Source organism: Cyprinodon variegatus, unplaced genomic scaffold, assembly GCF_000732505.1.
Source record: "Cyprinodon variegatus isolate N-32 unplaced genomic scaffold, C_variegatus-1.0 Scaffold223, whole genome shotgun sequence".
NCBI classification, from domain to species: Eukaryota; Metazoa; Chordata; class Actinopteri; order Cyprinodontiformes; family Cyprinodontidae; genus Cyprinodon; species Cyprinodon variegatus.
The window spans coordinates 416,533-430,034 of record NW_015150676.1 but is presented as its reverse complement, the minus strand read 5'-3'; the positions used below and the strand labels follow the sequence as shown (position 1 = coordinate 430,034).

General features: G+C 42.0%; 1 protein-coding gene across 10 annotated transcripts in view; it reads left to right on the top strand.

The window, feature by feature from the left end:
• The window catches only part of LOC107088586 (teneurin-3), a 471,923-nt gene that overhangs the window by 277,105 nt on the left and 181,316 nt on the right, over nucleotides 1–13,502 (top strand). For all 10 annotated transcript variants that reach the window (XM_015380867.1, XM_015380866.1, XM_015380861.1 and 7 more), the window contains 2 exons: nucleotides 6,122–6,295; nucleotides 8,519–8,583. In XM_015380867.1, the coding sequence (XP_015236353.1) occupies nucleotides 6,122–6,295; nucleotides 8,519–8,583 (239 nt within the window). The remainder of the gene's footprint in view (nucleotides 1–6,121; nucleotides 6,296–8,518; nucleotides 8,584–13,502) is intronic.

Below are 13,502 nucleotides of genomic sequence, written 5' to 3'. Positions count from 1 at the left end.
GGGTCCTTGGTTGGTCCTTGGTAGGTCCTTGGATGGTCCTTGGTGGGTATTTGGCTGGTCCCTGGTTGGCCCTTGGCTGGCCCTTGGCTGGCCCTTGGTGGGTCCTTGGTTGGTCCTTGGTAGGTCCTTGGATGGTCCTTGGTGGGTATTTGGCTGGTCCCTGGTTGGTCCTTGGTTGGTCCTTGGTTGGTACTTGGCTGGCCTTTGGTTGGTCCTTGGTTGGCCCTTGGCTGGCCCTTGGTGGGTCCTTGGTGGGTCCTTGGTTGGTCCTTGGCTGGCCCTTGGCTGGCCCTTGGTGGGTCCTTGGTTGGCCCTTGGCTGGCCCTTGGTTGGTCCTTGGCTGGCCCTTGGTTGGTAATTGGTTGGTCCTTGGCTGGCCCTTGGTTGGTCCTTGGTGGGTCCTTGGCTGGTCCTTGGTTGGTCCTTGGCTGGCCCTTGGTTGGTCCTTGGCTGGCCCTTGGTTTGCCCATGGTTGGTCCTTGGCTGGTCTTTGGCCGGCCCTTGGTTGGTCCTTAGTTGGTCCTTGGCTGGCCCTTGGTTGGTCCTTGGCTGGCCCTTGTTGGTCCTTGGTGGGTCCTTGGCTGCCCCTTGGTGGGTCCTTGGTTTGTCCTGGGCTGGCCCTTGGCTGGTGCTTGACTGGTCCCCTACAATTTCTTTTTAAACATCAATCTTTACTAAAAAAAAATTCTGTCAGGATTTGTGGACATTAAGATCTCAAGAGAATCGTCATCTCCTGATCAGACGCTGTAATTCAGTTCATTTTATTTCTATAGCGCCAATTTAGAACACAAGTCATCTCAAGGCACTTTACAGTTCACCAGATCATCCAGTCAGATTGATTTAGAGTTTTCTATTTAGGTAAAACCAGTTGATTGCATCGACTCATTGACTGGAAGGCAATCAACCTCTGATCCCAACAAAAATAATTTGTGATAATTTTCCAGGGCACTAAAGCACACTGACAGAGCATCAGAGAGCTTGCTGCAGCTCTGCCATGTTGGGCCTTTCCTCTGGTCTTGAGTCTCCAACTGATATATTTACTTTAGGAATGAGCCTATTGGGGCTATGTTCAAGGTTTAACTCTCATGGATTCCAAGTTTTCTTCACACTTTGCTGCTGAAATAATAGGAATGACTGTGAAGGTAATAAAAGCATTTCTCTGTTAGATTTCTGAGAGAAATTGAAGTAGATGGGACAAGGAATTTACATACTGCTGTCAACATGGGCCTAATGTGCAGCTTATTATTTGAAAGCAACATTTTGTTATGGAGACGTTTATTTCTTCAGTATGCATCCCAGCCTAACAGACTCTAAACCACTTCCAGCGTAGCCTGCAGCGTTTCCCTTTTTCTCCTCTATTGGTTCTCTTCTTTAATTGTGTCATTTTTTATCCTTTCTTCTAAGCAAAGTTCCAGCAGAGACAGTTTCTGCTCAAATGTTGAATCCTTTCCTGTGTTTTCAGATAAGCAGGACACATTTCTCCGTTTGGCTTTTAGGCATAAGAAGAAGCAGCTGAAAATCTTTGTCATTTTACTTTATTTGATGTTGTTGGACTTTCCAAGCCGAGCAAACCGTGAGCTATCGCATGACGGCATGTGTGCCTCCCTCAGACATCCTGGTTAGTCGCTGGGTGTTACTTTCACAGCTGTGTTTTTATGTGTCAGTGTGGTTTACTGGCCTCAATTCTTTCCAGGTTTCCAGCCAAAAGGTGATGGACGGATATGGAAGTGATGTATAAAAAAAGAATGAAAAGCAGAGGAACATGAATTGAAAGCACATCAACACTGATGGACTGTGTTGGTTTTAGCGTATTTAGAGTCGGTGAGGCAACCTCCCAAAGTTCCTCTAATTAACAGAGAGTTTCCGGGTAGGCCCCGACTCCCGGGGGAGGGGGGGACGCTTGTAAAAGGCACTAACTAGCAGATAGGATGGAGCGCTGCTTTAACATTCAGACTTTCACTGCAGGCCTGCTGCAGTAAAGGGTTTTCCTGCAACCTTTAACTGAACAATTATCGCTTCAGGTTTCCAACACTGAGGCCTAACTGATAAAACGTTGCATCGTAAAAAAATAAAAGCAGTTTCCTCATTTGGCTTCAAAATGAAAATATTTCCCAGGATTCCGAGCTCCTCCATCGGAGATGCGTGCTTGTTTACCTTTCATTTCTTTGGCTGATGAAAATGTCTTTGCTTGTTTAAACTGAAGATGAGATTTCCCTTCATTGTAATACTGGCATTACCGCAATATAAAGAAAATTAAATATCAGTCAGAGGTTTAGCTCTCCATACCGTGTGAAATATAAACCCTGATGAAGTGGGCCGCTGTTTGATCGACGAGCAGAGCACATCTTACGCCTTTGATTAAATACTTTAGGATTGCTGGAGGTTCAGAACACACAGAGGCTAGGTCTCATCCACCCCCCCACATCCTGCTTTCCCCCCCATCCTTTTCTTGTTCTCTCCGTCTTCACATCTTGCCTACTGGCAGGTATTAATTGAGGGACCCTTGTTATAATAGGTTCTAATTGTTAATCACACAGCCTTGTTAGAGAGCACTCTAATTGTAATTATAGAGGCTCGTTAGCCAGGGTCCTGTCATTAATTAGACATTGTGACCTCGGTAATTTGCTGCAGGCATACATGTATGTGGCGGTAATTTTCTCCAGCTGGGTAATGTCTAGCTTTCCGGGATGGAAAAGCCTGTTTGCTTTTCATGTTAAAGCTCCTATGAATGTATTCTTTGAATAATAAATTGTCCCTTTGTTAGGTTCGTTCAAAAACTGGGTTTAGTTAAATTAGAAAATTTCTCAAAGTCAGATTAGCTCTTTAACTCTCTCTGCAAACTTTCATTTTGTTATAGAAGCCAAATTATGGCTCATAGTTTAACACAGGGGCATTAATTCATTGTGGAAACTGATTCAAATTTTTCTTTTTTGCTCTTAATTTCAGCAGGTCAATAGGATCTGCATATGGAATGAGAAATTGTGCCCTTAAAATAAGATGATTAGATATTATGCACTTGTAATTGGATTGGAGTTGTTCTTACTTAAGTTAAGTGGAAACCATCTTGTTCCTTTGGCTGATTGTCTTACTTTTCAGCTCAAACAAAGGAGAAACACATTTATTTCAAAAAAAGTTGCCTTACTTTTATTTAGATTTTGCTGCTTGTTTGAAAACTTCACTGTAAAAACGATCTATTATGGGGTGATGACCATGGCAGAGAGGAGGATGCTGTCCAGGCTTCAGTCCATCCTGGACAATGTCTCACACCATCGCCATGACACAGTGACCAGCAGAGGAGCTCCTTCAGCAGGAGACTCCTCTTACCTAGATGCTCCACAGAACGCCACAGGAATCAATCTCTACAATGCCTCGCTCACTCAGATTCATAGAATACGTAATTGACACTTATGTGACATGTATTTATTCATTCTTTTGCTCATATACACACATATATATATAATTACACATGTATATATATTTATATTTTTAGTGTGGAATGTTGTATTTATGTAAATATGTTGTTTTTATAACTGGAGGGTGTAACAAAGATAATTCCGCCATGGGATTAAAGTATTTCTGATTCTGAATCTAGAAATAAGTAAACATTTCTTAAACTAGGTGTATTCACCCTCTACTTCAGCAGGTAAATAAGATGATCTGCCAATGGAATTAGTATTTTTTCTCTTAAGATAAGATAATTAGATAAAATGCACTTGAAATAAGACAATACAATTATTATTTTCTTATTTTAAATGTTTATTGTCTCCTTTCATTAGTAAAGTGTCTCACTTACCTCCTCAAGATTCCAGAAAAAATTATGTATTTAGATTTCTATTTTTTGCACTGTTTTCTTTTTTTTAAGTTGTTATATACTGTTAGTTTAAAAGACAGTACAATCCTTTAAGCCTATGAGACAAAAGGTGTAATCCTAACTCTGTAAACACATGGAGGCTGCTACAGTGGGTGTGTGTGTGCGGGGGGGTCACATGTGGGAAAGTAGAAACATGTTTACCTTTCCAGCAGAGCGTGGCCAGATAAAACAAACATGGATTTTCTTTCTATAGTGTGATTTTCTTCAGGATATCTGCAGGAGGTTGAATTTGTATGTTTTCTTTGCAAACTCTGGCTTTAGCTGACAGATTCAAATGAGCAAATGTCAAGAAAATCCTACTGGGACAGATGAACTTTACTTCTAGTTCATCAAATTCTCCACAGTTGATGGAAGAGATGAAGACAGGAAGAGCAAAAGCTGAAATGAATTTAAACAATGATGTATAAGTTTACCTCTGAGCACATTCCTGTTACCAAGTTATTGTAGCTTCTATATCATCTGCTATGCAGATGATCTCCAGATGTATCTCTGTGTTTCTAAATACAAGTGGAATTCTTCAAACCTTAACTGACTGCATTTCAGACATAAAAAAAACTTTATTCATTTAAATGAAGATCAAAGAAAGTTTTAATTGGTGTTTGTTCACATTATTAATTTACTCTTCTCAATACTAAATCTAAAGCAGTAGTAAAGAACCTTTGAGTCATCTTTAACAGCAGTCAGAAATTTCACAGGCCCATCAACATCGTGTTCAGGGCTAGTTTTCATTAGCTATGTCTTTTAAAAAAGGTAAAACCTTTCTTAAATTGTTTTAATCTTTAGAAAACTAATCTCCCAGTAATAAGCTTGAGAACCGACTGGAACTGTCTCAGTGTTGGTGCTCCCAGTCATTAATCAACCGTCTTCAGTTGGTTCAAAATGCTGCTGCTCCCCTTTTAACCCTCATTCGGCTCTACGTACTCCCAATCCCTTTCCTCTTCACTGACTTCAGTTTCTTTTAGTATTGATTTTAAAATGTTCCTTTTTTGTTCTTAAATCCCTTAACGCTCTTGTGCCAACATACCTGTCTGAACTCTGTGCGTCCAGAACCCAACTAAGGCCACAAGGTCAGCAAAACAGCTCTTGTTAGAAGTCCCTAGAGCCAAGTCCCAGCACTGGGGTCATCAGGCCTTCTCAGTTGCTGGGTCCAGGTTCTGCAACAAACTGCCTCCTGACATTCATACCTCTACAGACCGAGGCATTTATAAGGCCAGACGTAAAACCTATTGACATTCAGTAACACGGTTTCATAATTGTTGCTTTATTTATTTATTTGTTTATATATTTTTTGTTAAATGTTATTTTTTCCTTCTGTTTTCCATCAAGTTGACTTTACGTACAGAACTTTGGTCGTAAGTGTGTCTTAAGAGGCTCTATAAACAAGTTGTTTTTTCACTATCAAAGACAAGGTTTTACAATCCCAGAGAGGCACTATTGGCTCGACAAGTTTCAGAAGATATAAACCCTAAATAGTGGGAAGGAAATGTTTGTTTCACACTTTCCCTTCTATCAGATACAGAGTGTGATGCTGACTTCATGGACGTTTGTGTCATAATTCAGATATGGGTTTTTTCCCTGGTGGAACTCAGAAATACTGACTTCTGGATGCAGGCTGTAAAACAAAGGGAATAAATGACTTTACCTGTAAACTGGTCAGTTTCCGTAAAAGAACCTGTAATTATTTAGCAAAAGGCTTTCTTTCCAAATTGATCTAAGATACAATCTGTGTCACTGCATCTTGATATGTGTGCAGCTGTGATTCAGCAAGATTTAAGGTTTGGACTTATAACAGGTGGAAAACTTTCATTTCTGATCATGAAAACATGTAGTTAATGTAAAGCAGTGATTACCAGACCTTTCCCTTGTTTGATTTAGAAGGAACTTTCCTCCGACCAGCTAAACTCCTCAGACTCATCTTACAGCTGTAGGAATGTGAATCTATGTGATGAAGGATTCCCTGCTCATACACTTGTTTTCGCTATTTATATCAGTTCATAATCAAATCCCTGATAACCTGATGTTTTCATTACATTTTAGAAGACTTTTTGGGTTTAGCCCCAAACCCTTCCTCCCCAGTGCAGAGAGGCGTGATGCCTCCTTCACAGAAAATAACCACAGAGCAGCTGTATCACTAGTTAAAGTAGCAGTTAGTTCCCAAAGTGGTGAACCATCCATTACAGCCATTTGCAGGTCTTATTGTCTTTAGATGCAAAGAAACTTAAAGATTTTTCTTTTTTTCTTGCTTTTCAGGCACTTCCTCTTCAAAACAGGTACAGGCACCACCCCTCTCTTCTCCACAGCCACTCCTGGCTATACCATGGCTACAGGCTCCGTGTACTCCCCCCCCACCAGGCCGTTGCCAAGGAACACCCTGTCCCGCTCTGCCTTTAAGTTCAAGAAGTCCTCCAAGTACTGCTCCTGGAGGTAAGATGAAAACAGAAACCATTTTTTTTCCTCCTGTTTTAGGTATCCTGGTGTGTGGGTGTGTGTGAGTCCTGAAGTGGCATTTCCACTATTCCATATGTAGCAGATGGTGTGTCCTCGTGTGCCAGCACAGTTTAGCTCTACAAAACACTGTCCTAATTGCTAACTTGACTTTATTGAATCCTGATTGGAGCCAGCATCAAAGTAGGAAGGCCACATTGATATTATAGTATGCTGTGTTAGTGTGACCTTCAACCATCTGGAGTATCTGTGCAGAAATAGGTGTTTGTGTTGGAGTGTGTGTTTGTCACCTAAAGGTGTATATTTGTTGGTTTGGCGAGAACAGTAGACGACATATAAAGGAAGCAGAGGGTAGATAAACAGCCCTCTGACAGGCAGACACAGAAATCACCCCAGAGAAGCCATATACCCTGCATGGAAGTAGGTTGGCAGCAAGGCACAGGAGCCAAAGAGGTAGAAAGGAAGTTACAGAGCCCTGGACCTGCCCTGACCTCCCCCCACCAAGCAAGGGAGACACCCCAGAGCCCCCAACACACTTTACAGGCATTAGCATGCCCCAGCAGAGGGGTGCAATAAATTTCACTCTGATGGGTCAATGCATGACAGGGGGGGGGGGTGCCATTTCAGCACCCGTGGCCCCCAGGCACCCACTTCTGGGAGCCCCCGTCCCCACTGAACCAGGTGTGGTCACCTCAGCAGGACCCAGGGAACCACACTGTGGTCCTCAATCCCAACCCAACAGGTTGGGGTTGAGTTGAATGACCGGTACTTTCTGTGGAGTCTGAGGTCGTTCAACATCTGTAGAAAAGATGTTCTACCACTCTCTGGTTGCCAGTGTCCTCTTCCGCACCGCAGTGTGCTGGGGGAGTGGCACATCCACAAAGGACACCCCCAGACTGGACAAACCGGTGAGGCGAGCCCGCTCTGTGATTGGCAAGAAGCTGGATCCTCTGGGGACAGTGGTAGAGACAAGGACACTGAACAAACTGCTGGACATTATGAGCAATGCCAGCCACCCTCTGCACACTGCCTTTACCACTCAGAGGAGCCTGATCAGTGGGAGATTGATCCTCCCTAAATGCAGGACCAACAGACTGCCGAACTCCTTTGCTCCTCAGGCCATCAAGCTGTACAAGTCCTCAACTGGCGGGAGGGAGGAGGTGATAGGATGAGGGACAGCAGTCAGCCTCCCCTCCTTGGACGTCTTGTGCAAAACATTATCTATTATCACTAATGTGCAATATTCTTCTCTCTACTATACAATAAGACATGCCAACTACTGTCTAGCTTGTGTAATTTTTCACTTAATTATAAGGTCTATACACTCTTTTTATATTGTCTGTCATATTTTTATCTTTAATGGACTCTTGCTTTAATTCTTTGTACTTTATATAAGCTACTGGAAACCAGAATTTCTCTGAAGGAGTAATGCCTAGGAATAAATAAAGTAGAGTCCATCCCTATATCCACCCAAACATAGGCCATCTAACTGATTTAAGAGGAATTAAATGTTTGTTCATCTCTGACCTCCTGATTCCTCTACGCATTGAGTTTTATTTTTCTGTCTTTTTTGTTGTAATAGTTGCAGAAACTCAACTGAGTAATATTTTGCAGAAATAAATATTCTCACAACAAACCAACATCTTTTAGAGCTGCTAGTAGGTCTTTTTTCACAATGGTTCTTGCTGATTGTGAGCAAACCTTTATAAATATCCTAATCTGGTTAAGTGGGTAGCACTGCTGCCTTGCAGCAAGAAGGTACGGTTTGATTCTCAGATCAGGTTCTTTCTGCATGGAGTTTGCATGTTCTCCCTGAGTGTACATGGATTCCCTCTGGGTACTCCAGCTTCCTCCCACAGTCCAGAAACATGACTGTTAGGTTAATTGGAATCTCTAAATTGTCTTTAGGTGTGAGTTGGTGTGCTTAGTTGTGTGGGTCTGTGTTAATCTGCAATGGACTGGTGACCTGTCCAGGGTGGACCCCACCTCTCACCCATAGACTGCAGCAGCTAGGAACCAGCCCCACCGTGACTCTGACAAGGACTAAGCAGGAGAAAAGGGATTGTTTATGACACCTAAGAAGTTATTCTGTCAGCATTCTGCTCCTAGTCTGGGTAGAATAACCTTTCCAATGTTTTTGCAGGAGGTGATAATGGGGTCTCCATCTTTTCTTATATTATTTTCTGTCCATATTCTCCTCAGGTGTACAGCCCTCAGTGCAGTTGGTCTGTCGGTCCTTCTCTCTGTCCTGCTCTGCTACTGCATAGGTAAGATTACACACAAACACTCTTCTTATTCCTGCAGACCAAATATATAGGGAGAATGTACAGTGTACACTCACGTGTTTGTCTTGCAAGGCGCCCAAGCCCGCTTTGCCTTCGCTCTGCAAATTGACATATGTGAGTGTGTGAATGTGGGTTTGAGTGTGAAACCATTTGGAGTTGTCAACAAGACAAGAGAAAGTGGATAGAAGCACAGCCTTATTTCCCATTCTGTCTGCCCTTTGTTAAGCCCACCTCATCTTTCTTCTGTGCTTGAGTATCATCCTCTCAGGCTCCAGCTGGATTTTACCATTCATCTTCTCTTCCTGCTGCCGTGGCTGGTTGTTACTCTGCGCTATGAGACCAAACAAACATCCAAGATCTCCCCTTTTCCTTAGTGGTGCTTTCCCTTTTCTTTTGTTATGCCTTTTCTTTCTTTCTGCAGTAAAAAAAAGGCTAATATATCAGCTAGAGAAGGGGGGCTGCTTCTTATGGAAGCCTGACATTCACATATAATATTCCTCCTATAAAGAATATTATGTTTTCCTGCTTTACATTTATTCGAAAGAAATAGTTTATAAATGTTTAATATATTAAAAGGTTGTTTTAATTTATAAGATTGTCCTTTAAAGTGTAAAACTCCACTAAAATGTTCCTGGTCTCCCTCCATAGGCTGGCTGATGTCTCCATATGAGGTTTAAGTGGTTTCATACTCAGATGTGTCAAAGTTTTAATGTTTATTACTCCAGTAGAAGTATAAATCCTACTGTTAAAAAAAACTTTTATAGAAGTTAGACATCAACTTAAGCTTTTTACTCCAGGAAAAGTGTAATAGTACAATTTTTAAAACTACTTAGTATATAAAAGTCAAAGTAATATAGGGAAAAATGTCAGAAGCTTTACTGCTCTACCCCATTAAAGGAACATTTTTTCTACAATTCTGGATGATAACTTCCTCAGACTTCATTTTCTAAGTTTTATAACTAATGGTAACAGTGTCACATTTAACTTTGCAAAAAACTTTGAAAAACAATTTATTCTGGTTGGTGGTGAACAACAAGTTGGGGCAACACTGAGTCCAACCACAAAGAATTTAATTGTCTGGATGAAACACATTATTTTGATGTTTTTTAAAATAAAATTTTAAATAATAACAGGCCGTAATGAAAATTAGCTTAATTGAAACAAAACAAATGAGTCTATTTTTAAAATGTAAGAAGTAGAAGTAAAAAGTTGTCTAAAAAATAATAACTTAAGTAAATTATAGATAGCCAGAAGTTCTACTTAAGGAAGGTAATGAAGTATTTGTATTTCATTACTTGACATGTCTGTTCATGCTCTCCACTTTAGACGTTTTACTGCCATCTAAAGGGTCGGAGTGGGAAACCACATGCCTCATTCTCAATAAATCTAATGTGACTAAATGTGGTTAGTTGTCCAGCACTACCAGAACTAATTCAAAGTTAATGATTTAACAGCTGTCTGGATTCTATAGCAGTGGTGCATATGTGCATACGTGCCAACATTGGCTGGTCCCTGGCTGGTCCTTGGCTAGTCCTTGGCTGGTCCTTGGCTGGTCCTTGGTTGGCCCTTGGCTGGTCCTTGGCTGGTCCCTGGCTGGTCCCTGGCTTATCCTTGGTTCGCCCTTGGCTGGTCGTATGCTGGTCCCTGGCTTATCCTTGGTTCGCCCTTGGCTGGTCCTATGCTGGTCCCTGGCTGGTTATTGGTTGGCACTTGGCTGGTAATTGGTTGGCCCTTGGCTGGTCCTACGCTGGTCCCTGGCTGACCCTTGGTTGGCCCTTGGCTGGTGCTATGCTTGGCCCTGGTTGGTCCTTGGCTAGTCCTCGGCTGGTCCTTGGTTCGCCCTTGGCTGGTCCTATGCTGGTCCCTGCCTGGTCCATGGCTGGTCCTTGGCTAGTCCTTGGCTGGTCCTTGGTTGGCCCTTGGCTGGTCCTATGCTGGTCCCTGGCTGACCCTTGGTTGGCCCTTGGCTGGTGCTATGCTTGGCCCTTGGCTGGTCCTTGGCTGGTCCCTGGCTTATCCTTGGTTCGCCCTTGGCTGGTCCTATGCTGGTCCCTGCCTGGTCCTTGGCTGGTCCTATGCTGGTCCCTGGCTGGTCCTTGGCTGGTCCTTGGCTGGTCCTTGGTTGGCCCTTGGCTGGTCCTTGGCTGGTCCCTGGCTTATCCTTGATTCGCCCTTGGCTGGTCCTATGCTGGTCCCTGCCTGGTCCTTGGCTGGCCCTTGGCTGGTCCTATGCTGGTCCTTGGCTGGTCCTTGGCTGGTCCTTGGTTGGCCCTTGGGTGGTCCTTGGCTGGACCCTGGCTTATACTTGGTTCGCCCTTGGCTGGTCCTATGCTGGTCCCTGGCTGGTTATTGGTTGGCATTTGGCTGGTACTTGGTTGGCCCTTGGCTGGTCCTATGCTGGTCCCTGGTTGGTCCTTGGCTGGCCCTTGGCTAGTCCTTGGCTGGTCCTTGGCTGACGTTTGGCTGGGAAGGACCATTTTGAATAGCTGCTACTGTAATTTTAAATATTTCAACAAATTAAAAGTAGAAATAAATTATGAATTCCTCTATTTAATTGTGATAAAGTTAAATGTATGAATTTGCTAAATACACTTAATGTATTATTTGCTCCAGCTGAGATCTTGTGTTCAGGTGAAGCAGAGAGGATGACAGCAGACAAAGCCAGGTTACCAGGTTTTGGACCTGTTCTTATGTTAAACCTCCAATAATGAGCTGATCCACCAAAAAAACTAATGTCTATTAATCCACTCATCTTAATCTGTTGTTTCTTTATGATTTCACCCGGATGATAGATGTCAATGCCTTTTTATTTTGTGAACAGAATTAGTTCTGTGTTGCCATGGTTTCCCTCTTATCTATAACATTTTTCATGTTGAAACCTGATAATCCTTACATTCACTTGTGAGGTTTTGACAAAAAAATGATAAAAAAAAAAAGACTCAACAGAGATGCAGGAATTCCAGATAAGGGAGACATTATGTTGTTTCCCCCCCTTCAATAATTTCAATTGGTTGCTAAGTTTGGTTCTTTTTAGATAGTTTGAGACAGACAGGAAAGATCAAAATAAAAGGAACCAAAGAGAGATAAAAGTGGTATTTATTTTAAAGGTCATTGATTCCCGGAATGAACCAAACCAATTATAATCCAAGCTCAGATGGTCCTTGAACTTAAAAACCTCCTGCCTCAGGGCAGCGTGTGTGTGTGAAGGAAATGTGTCCATATTCCACCATCTTCATCGTTGGGTGTGTTCTCAGCTCCCTCGCACAGCACTGATATTTTTTTCCTCTGAAAGCATCTGTTTAGACTTTCCTGGGATTTTATGGCTGAAGAAAGCGAAACACTCTTGACACACCAACACACACACATGTGTTTCACACACTGTTGAAGGCAGTTCTACCCGCACTATAGAGACATGCGAGAACAGGTGAGAGACTTAAAACCAAAACAGAGCGGCTTATGCTCATGCACATGTTGATTGGCACATTAATCTGCCTCAGACACACACAGCCGTCCACACACTCATTATGTTAGGTCCTTCTATCGACACAGGGCTCATAATTAACCTAAACCTAACCTAAACCACACACTGGTTCTAAACCGGACCTCTAAAATAAAAGCAGCAGGCAAAGAATGGTCCCCGCAAAGTAGTATATGTGAGAGAAATGGTGCTTACACTGTAGCAAATGTTAGACACACACACACACACACACACACACACACACACACACACACACACACAGACCCGAAGGGAGAATAAAAGGAGAGACAAAAAAAGAAACAGTGCCTCTGGTCCAGGCAAATTGACATAATGACAGCATTTGATTAATTTCTTGTCATAGCTGTGTTTGCCTGTGGTTTATACACTACCCAGCATGGGAGTACGGCTGGGTGTGTGTGTGTGTGTGTGTGTTAGTGTGTCCCTCCTGAGACATTGGTAAACAGTGTTTTTGGTCTGATGTCTATTTTTTTTTCAATGATTTATTTAATTCCTTCATTTTTTCTTTCAAACAGTAATAATAGTTACATTTCTTATCAAAATGAAATAAGTGTAAAGTCTATTGAAGCTTATTTTACCTATTAAATTATTTGCAGTATAATTCTGCCTTAATATACTAATTAGAATATGAGTATGAAATAAAGTTAAATACGTCAGATTTAAGGGATTAGTTAGCAGTAATGGGAGTAACGGTGTTAAATGATGAAGGTATTAGTGGTTATGTTAACTTTTTTTTTTCAATATATTTTTTTGAATTTTCTCTTTTTTGACATAACAACCTTAACCTTGTAACATGTACTTTTATACACTTACATCCATCGATGCATTCACCATTCAAACCTGCATTTTTCTAGTTCCAAAAATATACAAAACCTTTAGATTAGAAAAATAACAAGGCAATAAATGAATAGAAACCGTAGTCAAGACATCCATTCAAGACACCCATCCATCAGCTCTACTTTCACTTCCTATGATCCTCATATATGGCTCACATAGGTTCTCAAAGTCCCGTTGTTTGGCCTTGGGAATGTATGTTCCAGTACCAGTGAACCTGCAACTTCTTTCCTCCAGAGTCCCATGCATGGAGACCCTGCATAGGACTCTGGAGGGTCTCCATGCTCCTCCAACATAGTGCAGAAGGAGCTGTCATAAAGAAGTCCATAGTCTATCAATGCATGCAGAGGCGGATTTAAGAAATTTGGGACCCTAAGCAAGGACAGGTAGAGGGCCCTATATATTGAGAAGAAAACACATAAAAAAGAATCATTATAAAGATACAAAACATTTTTAATAGAATAGACACATTATTTGTTGTTCGTTTGTCCCTTTTTTCTTGTCCCGTTTCCTGTTGCTCACTTAGCTGATTGCTCCTTCCTGTGTTTCCAAAAAGGCCAAAGTAAATAAC